The 16304-nt window shown below is 43.4% G+C and overlaps 1 protein-coding gene and 1 long non-coding RNA gene across 38 annotated transcripts in view; one reads left to right on the top strand and one right to left on the bottom strand.

The window, feature by feature from the left end:
* The window catches only part of PROM1 (prominin 1), a 111337-nt gene extending 99381 nt beyond the window's left edge, over positions 1 to 11956 (top strand). For 16 of the 33 annotated variants that reach the window (XM_054553727.2, XM_002814617.6, XM_054553732.2 and 13 more), the window contains 5 exons: positions 1739 to 1854; positions 2381 to 2404; positions 2823 to 2891; positions 9122 to 9161; positions 10818 to 11956. In XM_054553727.2, coding sequence (XP_054409702.2) covers positions 1739 to 1854; positions 2381 to 2404; positions 2823 to 2891; positions 9122 to 9137 — 225 coding nt within the window. In that variant the 3' untranslated portion in view covers positions 9138 to 9161; positions 10818 to 11956. The remainder of the gene's footprint in view (positions 1 to 1738; positions 1855 to 2380; positions 2405 to 2822; positions 2892 to 9121; positions 9162 to 10817) is intronic. The other 17 variants (XM_054553745.2, XM_024246190.3, XM_024246191.3 and 14 more) reach the window with 2 other exon arrangements.
* LOC129058919 (uncharacterized) overlaps positions 1 to 16304 on the bottom strand; it is a 61191-nt gene that overhangs the window by 37911 nt on the left and 6976 nt on the right. For 4 of the 5 annotated variants that reach the window (XR_008524362.2, XR_008524364.2, XR_008524363.2 and 1 more), the window contains exons 2-3: positions 15419 to 15540; positions 7143 to 7241 (exon numbers count right to left, since the gene is read on the bottom strand). This is a non-coding gene — a long non-coding RNA (uncharacterized LOC129058919). Of the gene's footprint in view, positions 1 to 6226; positions 6486 to 7142; positions 7242 to 15418; positions 15541 to 16304 lie in introns of all 5 variants that reach the window. The other variant, XR_010139610.1, reaches the window with a different exon arrangement.

Raw genomic sequence — 16304 nt, 5'->3', positions numbered from 1 at the left:
ATGCAGGGTCAAGCTGTGAGGGTGAAGCAGGTGTTATTTCCAAGTGGCATTTGGCCTCATGGTGGGCTGGAGAGAGTCGTTCTAGTGTTACTGACAGCATTATCCTAAGGCAGGGATATCGTCAGACTCGAACTTACATAGGAACTTGGCAGGTTGTAGATTTACGTAGCAGGCCAAGTGTAGGATGCTGGCCAGAGTGGCATTCAGCTCATGACATCTGTGCATTGTGTGTTTGTCCTGATTGGTCCATAAGGTTACATCATTTGGAATATCACCTTGCAGATGTGAGTGGTGTAGACTGTGTCACCACTGAGGACAAATGTCCCCTTGAAGGAAGAACCACTTCCAGAGTGTTGCTTTGTGGGAACAAGGGTTCAACGTTAAGAGATGGAACTTTTAGATCTTTGAAGAAAAGATGTAAATCCACGTTTACGTGTGAAATGTGACTTACGAATGTTGGCAGCTATTTAAAAAAGGATACTTTAACATTGCTCTTTAGACAAAACATGGTCATCTACCTTCTATGTACCTTCAAGATCGGTTAAATTAAACGTGGAACATTGATTGAGACCCTAGCGTATGGTGAACATTGCTTCTGACTTCTTGACACAGTAATGTTATGGAATGAAGATGCAGGCATCTCAACTGCTCAGATGCAGAATGAAGCCAGAAGGGTTAATTTGTCATCTTTTTTTTTTTTCTTTTTTTTGGGATGGAGTCTCGTTCTGTCGCCCAGGCTGGAGTGCAGTGGCACGATCTTGGTTCACTGCAACCTCTGCCTCCTGGGTTCACCCAATTCTTCTGCCTCAGCCTCCCGAGTAGCTGGGATTACAGGCGCACACCACCACGCCTGGCTAATTTTTTGTGTATTTTTAATAGAGGTGGGGTTTCACTATGTTGGCCAGACTGGTCTCGAACTCCTGACCTCGTGATCTGCCCACCTCGGCCTCCCAAAGTGCTGAGATTACAGGCATGAGCCACCTCGCCCGGCTAATTTGTCATCTTAATAACAAACAACTCGGCTGGGTGTGGTGGCTCACGCCTGTAATCTCAGCACTTTGGGAGGCCTAGGCGGGCAGATCACGAGGTCAGGAGATCGAGACCATCCTGGCTAGCACGGTGAAACCCCGTCTCTACTAAAAATACAAAAAATTAGCCAGGCGTGGTGGCGGACGCCTGTAGTCCCAGCTACTCGGAAGGCTGAGGCAGGAGAATGGCGTGAACCCAGGAGGCAGAGCTTGCAGTGAGCCGAGATGGCGCCACTGCACTCCAGCCTGGGGAACAGAGTGAGATTCTGTCTAAAATAATAAATAAATAAATAAATAACAAACAACTCATAAGAGGGATTGAAACTCAAAAAGTAATCAGAGCTAGCCATCCATGCTCTGATTACTGGACAGTCGGTCAACAAAGAGAATCTGTTTGGGGTGGTTAGAAGTTGGGTTGGAGTGGCCTAGATTCGCATCCTGGCTTTACCACTTGCTGTTTCTGCTCCTCCTTTGTAAAATAAACATAATAATAGGATCTACTGAAGGTTTTTAGAAAGATGAAATGAATCCTAACAATGTGAGTAGCACTTCACACAGTGCCTCGTCCACATGACATTCTCAAATTGTTTTAAAGAACAAAATGACAACTCGTTTTTAAAAATTCCAAAAAAAAAAAAAAATTCCCCCGAACAACTGTTTTTCCCATTTCTTATCTTCAAACATTTAATTCTTCTGATTTTTTTTCCTAGAATTTGTTTTGGTTTGGCATAGGAAAAGCTACTGTATTTTTACTTCCGGCTCTAATTTTTGCGGTAAAACTGGCTAAGTACTATCGTCGAATGGATTCGGAGGACGTGTACGATGAGTAAGTATGTGGGCTTCCACAGATGTGGGGGTCATTTTCTAGGTGATGCTGTCTTCAAAGAGTTGCTAAAGATGAGTTCTGATGAGGTTAAACTTGATTTTTTTTTTTTTTTTTTTTTTTTTTTTAGTAGTAGTTAGGTCACTTCTGTTCAGGTGAATTTTTTTTTTTCTTGGTACTGATTTTTCTATACTTGTTTTAACTACTTTTTTCCTCCTGCTTAATCCTCTCAGCTTCCCTAACCAGGCTTTTTATTTCTTGTTTGCAGTTCCTCTCTCTCGGGGACCTGGCATTTCACTTTATGATAACTGTTTTTACACTTTCCATTTTGGCTCTGTAGTCTGCCCCTCATTCTGTTTCTGGTGAATGTGTATGCCTCGTTTTTCACTTCACTCATCTTTCAACATGGGTCTCTCCTGAATTTGCACTGTCAGTATCCGTGTTAGAGTAAATATTTGGGGGAAGTAGTTGCTGAGCTTTCGTAATAATTTAAAAAATTAATTTTATCTCCCTTTTTTGTATTTTATAGTGTTGAAACTATACCCATGAAAAAGTAAGCCTTTTTTAAAAAAACTATATTCCTAGATGGGATGGGGGAGGTTGATATTATTATGTAATGGACTTTAAAAATTAAGTTATTAACATCTTAAAATTATGTAGAAAAAGCATCTGTCCGGGCAAAAATAAATTGCAATGCCTCTTAAAAAGAGGGTTGGCACATAGAAGGTGCTCAAGAAATACTTGATGAATTAATGAAATTTTATATGTTAAGTGTATTAATCTATAAAGTAGTCATTTGGTCTTTGAAGTTTAAAAGGAGCAAAAATGTCAATTACTCATTTGTCTTTTTTTTAGATTTAACAAATTGTTAACATACTTTTCATGACCATTACATTGTCTTTGTAATCCATGATGTAAATACTTCATCTTAGAGATAACATGGTGTTTTGGTGTATTTATTTCTGTTACAGTATGGAAAATGGTAATAATGGTTATCATAAAGATCATGTATATGGTATTCACAATCCTATTATGACAAGGTAAAGCAAAGTCTATAAGTGCATGCCCGTCCTATGATAAACCGTCTCATCTCCTATAGATCAGCACTGAATTTTCTGCATGCTGCTGATGCCCTCACTTCTCTCTGTATGATACTTTATCAGTGCTAGTCTCCAATCATGCTCTACATAGTGTTCCATGATGCCATGAGTTTAAATGTTCAGTCGATTTCTAAACAATGGAACTATTCTGCAACTCAAATTTAGTGTCATCTTAAAATGCTATGTATGGCTGTAGATCATTACAGATTAAATGCACGCATACCTTGCATTTAGAATTTCTCTGCACCAAATAAACTGAGTAGTTACAGTTTTCAAAGCTTTTCCTTCCTTCCTTCTTTCCTTCCTTCCTTCCTTCCTTTCCTTTCCTTCCTTCCTTCCTTCCCTTCCTTCCTTCCTTCCTTCCTTCCTTCCTTCCTTCCTTCCTTCCTTCCTTCCCTTCCTTCCTTCCTTCCTTCCCTTCCTTCCTTCCTTTTTTTCCTTCCTTCCAATAAATTAACTGTAACCAACCAGAAAAAGAATCTCAATTATTCCTCCAAAATCTTTATGAATTTACATTCTCTAGAATTAAGGAGCTTCTGTGGTTCTGGATATATCATGTGTCAGGTAAGAGCTTTGCTTGCCAGAGGTCAGTCCTCTTCTGAGGCTCTACTAAGAATTCAGACCCACATGTCAGCCAGGGACCTATCTGCTCATAAGAGGTGGAGCCATAGTGTGCAGGGCAGCAGGGCAGCAGTGGGCTGTCCTCTTCAGTGGGTGTGGCCCTTCCCACGCCCATGCAGCTGGCCCCCCAGTGCTCCCCCGAGCCCTGCTCCCCACAGTGATGTCTCAGATGCAAAAGGGTGAGTCTAACGTTAGTGCATGGTGGGGATCCACCTTAGAAGGGCCACGCTCCATGTGGGAGGCATCCAGTTGAAAGTGCCCACACTCAGGGAAGCCCACAGCTTTGGCTTCACACCAGGTATTTATATTTAGAGCCTCCCAGGCCAGAACCTGCTTACCAGTCAGGCACATCCTTATCTTAAGCAATATTACCTAATAACAGTTGATGCTCCACCTTGGTCAGATTTCAAGATGAACAGAACCAGAAAGTCATTAAAATTTGTCCTTTCAGGAGGTAAATGGCTTCCTGAACTTAAAACTTTGAACATTGTGAAAAAATCAGAACTTTTCATTATAATTTTCCATTTAGGGGAAGAGAAGTTATCTGAGTGCATTCCAGCTGCTATAACGAAATGCCTTAAACTGGGTAGCTTATAAACACCAGGATTTATTTCTCACAGTTCTGGAGGCTGGGAATACAAGATCAAGGTGCCATCAGATTTGGTGTCCGGTAAAGGACCACTTTCTCATAGGTGGCGTTGTCTTGCCAAATCCTCACATGGCGGAAAGGGCAAACTGGCTCCTTGGGGTCTCTTTTCTAAGGGCGTTAATGAGAGACTAATGAGGGCTTTGCCTTCATGACCTAAAGCATCACTGTGATTACGATGTCAACGTATGAATTTTAGGAGTGCACAAACATTCAGATCAGAGCAGAAATGGTGATAATAAAAAAAATCAAGTTCTCGGCCAGGCGCGGTGGCTCATGCCTGTAATCCCAGCACATTGGGAAGCCGAGGCGGGTGGATCACGAGGTCAGGAGATCAAGACCATCCTGGCTAACATGGTGAAACCTTGTCTCTACTAAAAATACAAAAGATTAGCCAGGTATGGTGGCACACGCCTGTAGTCCCTGCTACTCCGGAGGCTGAGGCAGGAGAATCACTTGAACCCGGGAGGCAGAGGTTGCAGTGAGCCGAGATTGCGCCACTGCATTCCAGCCTGGGTGACAGAGACAGAGGGAGACTCCATCTCTAAATAAATAAATAAAGTCTTGAAATGGCAAATTGACTTCATCTGATTTGATACTTCCGGTATGCAAGGCTTGGTGGCTAGAGTGCTGTGAAAGAGTTGAAGATCGATTTAGGTATCAATTAGCCAGGTGTGCTCTGGGGAGAGTAGACAGTACAGCTGCCTGCATAATGTCCTGGCCTTCCTTTTTGTGGTGTAGCATGCTTGGAGGGTATCTTATATATATGGATTGAAATTTTCAAGATCAGAGGACAGCTGTTCTCAATTACCTATGTTGCCCTAACATCGGATCTTCTAGGACTGCTTTGAATTTGTAGAATTGCTTCCTGGTGTTTGCCTGTTGGTTGTGAAGCCACTGAAAGTACTCTCTGTTCTAAGAAGAGTCATCCAGGCTGCCTGGAAGATGCTAGAGAGAGAGACGCAAGCCTGGGTGGAGGCTGCCACAGGCAGGTTTTCTGGAAGCAGTGCTCAAATGGAGTTTGGAGTGCAGGATGTTTACGAGGAGCCACGGTTGTGAAAGAAAGGGGGAGAAGTCGAGGTTGGACGTCCTTCCTTAACGGTCCACAGCACATTTGAATTTTTTTCTACTTTCTATATTCTGTGTTCTATAGTAGAGCTCCAAGGGTGGGTTGAAGTGTTTTGTTTCAGTAAGAGAAAAATTCCAAAGACTGAGTGACACCCTATGTGAGTTTTGCTGAAGCATCTTTCATGGTAACAATTAAATCGAGACTTGTTTTCGTTCCTGCACACCCACCTCCAGTGGGAACCCTGGCAAGTCTCCTGGATGTTCAGCCCATCTACAGGCAGTCAGTGAAGAATCATAGTTTTGATTTGGTTTATTTGCAGAAGGTTAGGAAATGACATCCCAGAAACTCAAGGGACATTGGGACACCTTTCTTTTCCAACCAGACCCTCCTAGAGGTCCCAGGGGTCTGAGTTGGAGAGGATCCTTGCTCTGCCTCCATGTGTCATTGTGGAAGTGCTATTTAATGTCCTTGAGCCTCAGTTTTCTCACTTCTAAAAGGAGGGAATAATAAGAGCTTTGAGGCTGGGTGCGGTGGCTCACGCCTGTAATCCCAGCACTTTGGGAGGCCAAGGCAGGCAAATCACAAGGTCAGGAGTTTGAGACCAGCCTGGCCAACATGGTGAAACCTCATCTCTACTAAAAATACAAAAAATTAGCTGGGCGTAGTGGCGGGCACCTGTAATCCCAGCTACTTGGGAGGCTGAGGCAGGAGAATCGCTTGAACCCGGGAGGCGGAGGTTGCAGTGAGCTGAGATTGCACCACTGCACTCCATCCAGGACAACAGAATGAGACTCCGTCTCAATAAATAAATAAATAAATAAAAATAAGAGCCTTGTTTGCATAGGGTTGTGAGGGTTCAATGAGGTAACAAGGCAAAACTGTAAGCCCTTATTTAAGGGTTTGTGGTTCACTATAATAACCATAATCTTTTCTTATTACCTTGACATTTCCAATGGAAGGAACCCAAAGGTGACTCAGAAGATAACTAAGTGTGGCTCTAATCTGTTAGCTGAGCCAGCAGCTCCACTTAGCTTCCATTGATGACACCAACTGGGCTCTGGATATTAGCCAACACCTCGTGATACCTTCTGTACAAATGAGCCCGAATTGGTGCCTCCTTCACACAGCTTGAGACTGTGATTTCCCCCAGTGTTTACCGCCAACAGTTTTCAGGTGTTGCCTGCATTTCACGACAAAGCTAGGTTTAAGAGGAAAATGATCAGTGCACAGAGAAAGTGCTTGGCTATTTTAGAAAAGCCTTCTGGCTGATGGGGTGGCTCACGCCTTTAATCCCAGCACTTTGGGAGGCTGAGGATGGAGGATCACTTGAGCCCAGGAGTTCAAAACCAGCCTGGGCAACACAGCAAGACCCTGTGTTTATAAATGAAAAAAAAATTTTTTTAATGTAAGAACGAAAGAAAAGCCTGCAAACCGGGACACTAGTACTTACCAAGTGAGGAGCAGTTTGACAACTAATACTGCTTCATGGAGCGTTTCCCAGGAGAATTCTCTTAAATAAACTGAGTGGCAAACTCAGTTTCATAAACTAGTTTTTTTGTCTCTTTTTCTTTTATTTCAATTTATTTCTTAAACACACACACACTGTAATTAGTCCATTATACAGTCTGTGGCTGTTTGCCACATACGTAAGTCTGTGGCTTTTTACGTAGACTTCTATGAAGTCTATTAACTTCTGTGGGATCCACCTGCTTCCCAGGGAATGCTACATAAACAGCATAGTGCTGACGTATGTGGCAAACAGCCATAGAAGTAAAAGTAGGAGAGGTCCGCATGGCTGCATCTCTGCAGCCTGGAGGAGGAAGCAGGTGCTACATAAACAGCAGCTGACCCTCACCTGTGTAGGTTCTGGCTGCATAGGTCTTGTAGAGGGTGCTTGGAGCCCCTTCCCTTGTGTGATGTTTCAGGTTCTTCGGGGGCCAGGACCTTCCTTTTTCTGTGAAGGGGATAGTGCATCAGTGACAAACAGATTCCACCTCCTGGGCCAACTTCTTTCTGTTGTCAGGTTGCCCAGAGCCCTGTGTTGATTGAAATCTGGAGGTTTAATCCAGACTGACTCAAAAGTGCTGTCATCAGTATGTGATGTCTACTCTGGGGACAGGGGAGTCTCAGATGTCATGTATTTGCCTTCTTTATTTTATTACTTTATTGTGTTGGGCACCCAGGAAGTTATCATTCAGAGCCCAAATCCTAATTGCCTGAAGAAATATATCCGCCAGTTATGGTCTCACCTAAGGCCCTTTGTTTCTCTTACATCAGGAGCTTCCAGAATTAGTTTTACTTACTTGCTATAGTTTCATTGTCCCCTCCAAAACTCATGTTGAGATTTAATTACCATTGTAACTATATTAACAGGCGAGACCTTGGACAGGTGGTTAGGTCATGAGAGCTCTGCCTTCATAAATGGATTAATGCCATTATCATGGGAGTGGGCTCCTGATAAAAGGAGGAAGCTTGACCCCCATTCCCTGTCTGTCTCTTGCACTCGTTTGCCCTTCCATTATGGGATGATGCATCATGAAAGCCTTCACCAGATACCAGCACCAGGCTCTTGGACTTCGTGGCCTTCAGAACTGTGAAAAACAATTTTTTTTCTTTGTAAGTTACCCAGTCTCTGATATTCTGTTATAGCAGCAGAAAACATACTAAGACACTGCTTAAATTGGTTTGTTTTGCTCATTTCCTGCTTCTGAGGTCTCCAGAGTTCCCTCTCTTCCAGGATAGGATGGATATACTGTCTGGAGGAGAGGCAATGCTAGGCAGGAGGAGAAGAACCAGTGATCCCGTTAGTGTGCCCAGCATCCCTCTGCTCAATAAGGCAAATGTAGATGTTCTTTAGAAATGATTGCCAGAGGCTACAGTCCTTCATAATGTTCAGCTCCAGGCCCTGGTGAGGTGGACAGTAACAAGAGATTGAGCCAGCCCCTGCTTGCACCCTTTTCCAGGGGCCCTTTGAGCCCTTTCAATAAAGAGTTTGTTTCTTTACCGAAAGCATAAAGGGTAGTGCAAGAAGAGGCACACAGAACCAAGCTTGTGCACTTTCTAAAGTGAAAAACTTTAGAAGGAATGTCTTGCCTGGCAGGTGCCCTGACGTCCTCCGTGCATGTCCTCCCCCAACCTCATGTGTCTCATGCAGCACTGCAGTGAGGCAGGGTGGATCCTGCAGGTTCAGAGGGGTTGTGATCCACCTGAAGTCACAGTCGGGCAGGGTGTGCCAGAGTTGAAACTGCCGACCTTCCAGATAGAGTTCACTAGTCTCCCCCTGGCATATACCTTTTCGGTTGTCAAGGCCATTATCACAGAGTCACTTTAGAGGACACTGGGGCTACTGTTGATGGTTCACCCAGAGAGCCACTTAGAGGCCATGTGCACTGCCTCATCTTACACCCAGGAATTTGTAGTTGTAACAAGGTCCTTGCGGGACTTCCATTTGCTTCTGTCTTCTGTCCTAGAAGCGGACTTTAGAAAGACTCTTGTGGTAGACATGTGTACTGCTGTGTTGCTGCTGGCCTAATGTCTTCAACACGTGTTCTTAGTGACTCTTAACACTTTTAACCTTAGATTGTGAATATTCACAATTCTACTTGTCATAGTCTGTTTATTCTCTTTACCTTCTATGCTGTTTTTAAAAGCAATACAAACAGAAGCTAGAGTAACCAGTGTTTTGTCTGACACATTCTTCTTGATAAACTTTATGAGATGTGGTTTATATTCATCTGTACCTTTAGTCACGTGCCTGCTTCTTAGCACAGAGTTGATGAAACCACCCACAGCTTTGCTGGGGGTATTATATTTCTGTATTTTTTTGTTTTTTAGCCCATCACAACATTGATAGCTGATGTTGAAATTGCTTGAGGTAAGTTTGATGCTTTCATTGAAGAGAATCTACAGGACTATAGTTTTTAGTTTTTAGAACATCAAAACATAGCTATTCCTAATACATTAAGTGGGAAATCTAGGTCAGTATGTTAGACATGATATTTTATATATCCAGTCCACCGTCTGTACCTGCAGGTTCCACATCCACAGATTCAACCAACTGTGGATCAAAAATACTCTAAAAAAATTTTTTTAAATAACAGTACAAAAATAAAAATAATAAAAACAATAGAGTATAACAGCTACTTATGTGACACTTACATTGTATTAGGTATTTTGAGTAATCTAGAGATGATATACAGTATGTAGGAGGATGTGTGTTGGGGTCCTGGAACCAATCCCACATGGATCCAGAGGGACAACTGTATGTATACATACATTACAATGACCCTCTCTGTATATACATGCATTGCTACATAAATGTGTGTGTATATTAAAAAAATAAGATTTTTTTAAGTAAAAAAATAAGATTTTTTTTTTAAGTAAAAAAATAAGATTTTTTTTTTTAAGTAAAAAAATAAGATTTTTTTTTTTTAAGTAAAAAAATAAGGGCTGGTGCAGTGGCTCACGCCTGTAATCCCAGCACTATGGGAGGCTGAGGTGGGCAGATCGGTTGAGGTCAGGAGTTCAAAACCAGCCTGGCCAACATGGTGAAACCCTGTCTCTACTAAAAAAAGCTAGCCGGGTGTGGTGGGGGACCCCCGTAATCCTGCCTGTAATCTCAGCTACTCAACCTGGGAGGCAGAGGTTGCAGTGAGCCGAGATCACACCACTGCACTCCAGCCTGGGCAACAGAGTGAGACTCCATCACAAAAAAAAAAAAAAAAAAAAAAAGAAAGTGTTTTTTTAGAGTAAAAAAATAAGCCAGGTGTGGTAGTACCTGCCTGTAGTCCCAGCTACTGGGGTGGGAGGCTGTGGTAGAAGGATTGCTTGAGCCCAGGAGTTCAAAGATGCAGTGAACCATGATTATACCTGTGAATAGCCAACACACTCATGCACTCCAACTTGGAAAATGTAGTGAGACCCTATCTCTAAAAAAACAAACAAACAAAAATCTGGAAATCTGTGTACCAACCATGTACCTTGAGTATTATGGACTTAAAATTTTTTTCTGGCTGGGCGTGGTGGCTCATTCCTGTAATCCCAGCACTTTGGGAAGCTGAGGTGGGCAGATCACTTGGAGTTAGGAGTTCGAGACCAGCCTGGCCAACATGGTGAAACCCCATCTCTACTAAAAAATATAAAAATTAGCCAGGCGTGGTGGCAGGTGCCTGTAGTCCCAGCTACTTGGGAGGCTGAGGCTTGAACCCGGGAGGTGGAGGTTGCAGTGAGCTGAGATCGTGCCATTGCACTCCAGCCTGGGTGACAGAGTGAGATTCCCTCTCAAAAAAAATAAAATAAAATAAAATAAAATAAAATAAAATAAATAAACAAAAACCACAAAGTTTTTTTCTATATTGCTATAGTTTAACAAATTGTTTTGCAACAAACATATTGCTGTGCCTCTTGAACGAGTTTATATTTCCTTAGTTCTTAGGCTCCTGGTGGGGACCATTTTAGGATTATGCATTCCTGGTTTTCTCTTTATTAATTCAAAAGCAATTTCTAAAATTGTGTTTAACTTTCATTTCAGCATCAGGATACTCAAAGTGGAAAGGATCACAGATTTTTGGTAGTTTCTGGGTCTACAAGGACTTTCCAAATCCAGAGCAACGCCAGTGGCAACGTAGTGACTCAGGCGGGCACCAAGGAAACCGCACCATTGGTCTCTGGGTAGTGCTTTAAGAATGAACACAATCACATTATAGTCCATGGTCCATCACTATTCAAGGATGACTCCCTCCCTTCCTGTCTATTTTTGTTTTTTACTTGTTTACACTGAGTTTCTATTTAGACACTACAACATATGGGGTGTTTGTTCCCATTGGATGCATTTCTGTCAAAACTCTATCAAATGTGATGGCTAGGTTCTAACATATTGCCATGTGTGGAGTGTGCTAAACACACACCAGTTTACAGGAAAGATGCATTTTGTGTACAGTAAACGGTGTATATACCTTTTGTTACCACAGAGTTTTTTAAACAAATGAGTATTATAGGACTTTCTTCTAAATGAGCTAAATAAGTCACCATTGACTTCTTGGTGCTGTTGAAAATAATCCATTTTCACTAAAAGTGTGTGAAACCTACAGCATATCCTTCGCGCAGAGATTTTGATCTATTATACTTTATCAAAGATTGGCCATGTTCCACTTGGAAATGGCATGCAAAAGCAATCATGGAAACCTGTGTAACTCCATCTGGCAAATTCAAAAGAGAGAGAGAGATCTTGAGAGAAAGAAATGCTGTTCATTCAAAAGTGGAGTTGTTTTAACAGAGGCCAATTACGGTATACAGTTTAACAGAGTTTTCTGTTGCATTAGGATAAACATTATTTGGAGTGCAGCTAACATGAATATCATCAGACTAGTATCAAGTGTTCTAAAATGAAATATGAGAAGATCCTGTCACAATTCTTAGATCTGGTGTCCAGCATGGATGAAACCTTTGAGTTTGGTCCCTAAATTTACATGAAAGCACAAGGTAAATATCCATTTGCTTTAGGATTTTCATGTTGGATCTGTCATTATCAAAAGTGATCAGCAATGAAAAACTGGTCGGACAAAATTTAACACTGACGTAATGAAATTCCAGATGTAGGCATTCCCCCAGGTCTTTTCATGTGCAGATTGCAGTTCTGATTCATTTCAATAAAAAGGAACTTGGAAAACATGGCCTGTATGTTACTTCCTTGAGTAGATCCAGCGACTCACAACTTAGATGATGAAATTTGGGCATATGTTATTTGTGAATTTATTCCATTACTTATTATTAAAGGGCCTATTATACAGAAGTAATTCAAGGTCAAGGTCAAAGTGGGCTATTTTTTTAGATCTTCTTCAGATCTAAAGTCATCATTTCTTAGGGAACTGTCCAGGTCACAATATACACAATTGGATACCAACTATAGGCAAACTCTACTTTGCCTGGTGTACTCCTAAACATACAACAGTAAAAATGAATTTTTTTAAAACAACACACAAGAGGCTTGCAATTTAAATAAAACTATATAGTGTATAATTCTTCTGGAGGAAATTATCTTTTAACTTCCCATTTTTTGAAAACCTGATTTTTCTATCACCCATTTAAATAATTAAAGTTATTCAAGCCAACTTAATACTCCTAGTGTCACTCTTGCAACTTTTATTTATTTATTTTTCAGTATCTCAAATCACCAAACACAGTGGAAGGATATGGTCCTAAAGTTCTTATCTTTGCTAAAAAAAAAAAAAATCAGCCTGTCCGGGCGCAGTGGCTCATGCCTGTAATCCCAACACTTTGGGAGGCCGAGGGGGGTGGATCATGAGGTCAGGAGATCGGGACCATCCTGGCCAACATAGTGAAATCCCATCTCTACTAAAAATACAAAAAGTAGCTGGGCGTGGTGACGGGCACCTGTAGTCCCAGCTACTCGGGAGGCTGAGGCAGGAGAATTGCTTGAACCTGGAAGGCAGAGGTTGCAGTGGGCTGAGATCGCGCCACTGCACTCCAGCCTGCTGAGAGAGCGAGACTCTGTCTCAAAAAAGAAAAAAAAAATCAGCCTTTCCTCAACCCCATTGCACACTCAGCCTGGTAGTACAAGATGTTTTCTTTTTTCCCTCTCTCTTTGGAAATAATTTCCTTGAAAGAACTCTCTACACATCTCTATGTCCACTTTCTCATTTCCATTGCTTCTTCAACCCGCGTGACCTGCCTTCTGTCCCCACCACTCCTGAAGGGCTCCTGTCGGGGTCACCGAGGACTTGACTTTTGTGAACACATCCCCTTTACAAAGATCTCCCTTCAGGCTCCCAAAAGAGCCCTCTCCAGTGTCCTCTTGGGGCATGGCTGTCTATTCCTCAGTCTCCTTCCAACACTCATCTCTCCAGTTCTTAAATTTAGGTGGCATTCGCAGGTTCTCTTCTGGTCCGCCCCTCACTCTCTCCTTGGGTGATTTCATTCGCTCATCACCTCACCTGCTCCCTTTGGTTCTCTCGTCACACAGAGCTCCAGCCAACCCTGTGTTCATGACATGTCTCCACCCAGATGCACCTTAAACCAGAGGTTGGCAACCTTTCTAAGAAAAGGGTCAGACTGAATATATTTCACTTTCTGGGCCATGTGGCCTATGTCTCCTCAACTCTGTTGTAGCACAAAAGTAGCCATAGGCAATATGTCAGTGAATAGATATTGCCGTGTTCTCCAACAATTACAAAAGCAGGCCACGTGGGCCATAGTTTATGGCCCCTGCCTTAAACCACTGTCCTGACCTGCACATCCCCACAGGTTCTACCCACCATGTTCCCTTTCTTGAATTTCTCCACCTTCACCCTATCACTGGAGGTGGAGGAATCTCTTAAGTCTGCTTTCCCCCTCCCTTCCATCCACCCTTGGTCACCAAGCCTTCCTCTCCATCCCCACTGATGAGATCCTCTTACGGTTTTCATAATGTCTCTTGGCTAGTGAGGCATTCCCCTCTTTTAGGCTTCCAGCCCCCTGAGTTTTGGCTAGACAAAGGCTACCTGGTGGGGACTATGTTTCCCAGCCTCCCTTGCAGCTAGATGTGGCTGAGTGACTAGGCTTAGGCCAGCAGTAAGTAAGTGAAGTGTCTACTAAGACAAAACTGCAGATCCTGGACTTGTTCCAGTGGAAATGGCAGCAATCAAACAAACCTTGGAAGGCATGTGTTAAATTTGAAGAACTTCCAGGCATGAACCTGGAAGACTGGTTCATAATAGAGAAGGTCTTTTTGTTACAGCAACTCAGCCCATACAGAGCCAGCTTGCCCACTACCCTCCCTGTGCACAGCCTCCCTGTCCACCAATCCTTTTTCAACACAGCCATCTCTTACAGTGCAAATCGGATCATGACACGCCACACTTAAAAGATTAACAAGCAAATAAGAAAGAAGAGAAATTGGGCTGGGCATGGTGGCTCATGCCTGTAATCCCAGCACTTTGGGAGGCCAAGGCGGGTGGATGATCTGAGGTCAGGAGTTCAAGACCAGCCTGACCAATATGGTGAAAACTTGTCTGTACTAAAAATACAAAAATTAGCCAGGTGTGGTGGCATGTGCCTATAGTCCCAGCTACTTGGGAGGCTGAGACAGGAGAATTGCTTGAACCCAGGAGGCGGAGGTTGCAGTGAGCCGAGATCGCGCCATTGCACTCCAGCCTGGGTGGCAGAGCAAAACTCCGTCTCAAAAAAAGAGAGAGAAATCACTGCCTTCAAGAGGATTAAAGCAGGATGAAGTGATAGAGGAACAGAAGAGCTCATTTACATTGTATAGCGAGAGAAGGCCTCTGTGAAGGTAGCAGGGAGAAGCCAGGCATGCAATGTTCAAGGAAAAGATTTTCAGGCAGTGGGCACGACTAGTGCAAAGGTCTTGAGGCTTGGCTTGTCCCAAAAGTGAAAAGAGGAAGAGTGTGATTAGAGCTCTTATGATAAGTTCCCATTGCAGGGTAAACTCAGCCTCACTAGGGCATTGAAAAGCGCTGGCCATAACCTCAGGGCAGCTAGATGGGTCTAGCAAGCTGTTCCCTGCAACACTGTGGCGAGTGGGGGAAAGGAAGTTGGAGCTGAACAGCTGCCTTCCTCTGGCCACGACATGGAACCTGGCTTGGAGTGCTGTTTACTCCAGGGGCTCCTGAGTTGGAAGCACACAAAGGGCAAGCCTCTGTCTTAGAACTGGCCCTGTGGATTGGTACGGGGGCTGCGGACCACACCCTGAGTCACCTCTCCAGCCTGATTCTCACCACTGCCTCCTTGCCCTTGACATTTCAGCAGTCCATAAACCTGCACTCCAGGAGCACTCCTTGCAGGAAGCATTGTCCTGCATTAAGAATCTGCCCTTGGCCAGGCGCAGTGGCTCGTGCCTGTAATCTCAGCACTTAGGGAGGCTGAAGTGGACGGATCACTTGTCAGGAGTTTGAGGCCAGCCTGGCCAACGTCGTGAAACCCCATCTCTACTAAAAACACAAAAATTAGCCTGGCATGGTGGTAGGCGCCTGTAATCCCAACTACTCAGGTAGCTGAGGCAGGACAATCGCTTGAACCTGGGAGGTGGAGGTTGCAGTGAGCCAAGATTGTGCCACTGCACTCCAGCCTGGGTGGCAAAGTAAGACTGTCTAAAAAAAAAAAAAAAAAGGAACCTACCTTTAGCTGGTTGAGGTGGTTCACATCTGTAATTCCAGTGACTCCAGAGGACAAGGAAGCAGGAGGATTGCTTGAGGCCAGGAGTTTGAGATCGGCCTGGACAACAGAGTGAGACCCTGTCCCTAAAAATTAAAAATTAAAAATTTAGCTGGGTGTGGCAGCCCATGCCTGTAGTCCCAGTTACTTGAGAGGCTGAGGCAGGAGAAGTAATTGAGCCCAGGAGTTGGAGGCTACAGTGAGCTATAATTACACCACTGCAATCCGGTCTAGGTGACAGAATGAGGCCAAAAAAACAAAAAACACCTGCCTTTTAACCTTTCTCAACCTGACAAATTGACTGACTTGTCTTGAAGGTTTGGCACCACTTCTTGGAAGCTTCCTTTGCTCCCCACCTGGGGTGACGCCCTCTTCTGGAAGGCTCTCACCGCTACACACACAGTGGCTGCCAAAGCTCAGCCTGGCTTTAGTTCCAGCCCTACTAGGTCTTCTCGGGACCCAGGATATCCAGGTGGAAGGAAGGCTGTGCCAGGTACCAACTACCCCACGTGGGATAGCCAAGATAAATCCCTCACATTCAAACTAGTCCCCCAATATCCGTCAACCCTATTCCTAACAGCAAATTGCCACCTTTGATCCACTCCACAGTGCCCTCTGGAAGGGTCACCAAAGGACAGTTATGACCATACCAAACTATGATTCTTGACACAGAACCAAAAGTTATTTTCAATTTATTTTGTTTTTTTCTATTTTTAGAACAATAATAACAATATTTAAAATCATATTTTCCTGTGATATAATTAAAACTGTGTTATTTCAATTGAATTTGAAATAGAATTTATGGTCTAAAACAGACTGAATCCCAGTGTGAACATATATTTGCATGCCT

Source organism: Pongo abelii, chromosome 3, assembly GCF_028885655.2.
Source record: "Pongo abelii isolate AG06213 chromosome 3, NHGRI_mPonAbe1-v2.0_pri, whole genome shotgun sequence".
Taxonomy (NCBI): Eukaryota; Metazoa; Chordata; class Mammalia; order Primates; family Hominidae; genus Pongo; species Pongo abelii.
The sequence above is the reverse complement of the archived record's forward strand: the minus strand, read 5'-3'. Positions and strand labels throughout refer to the sequence as shown.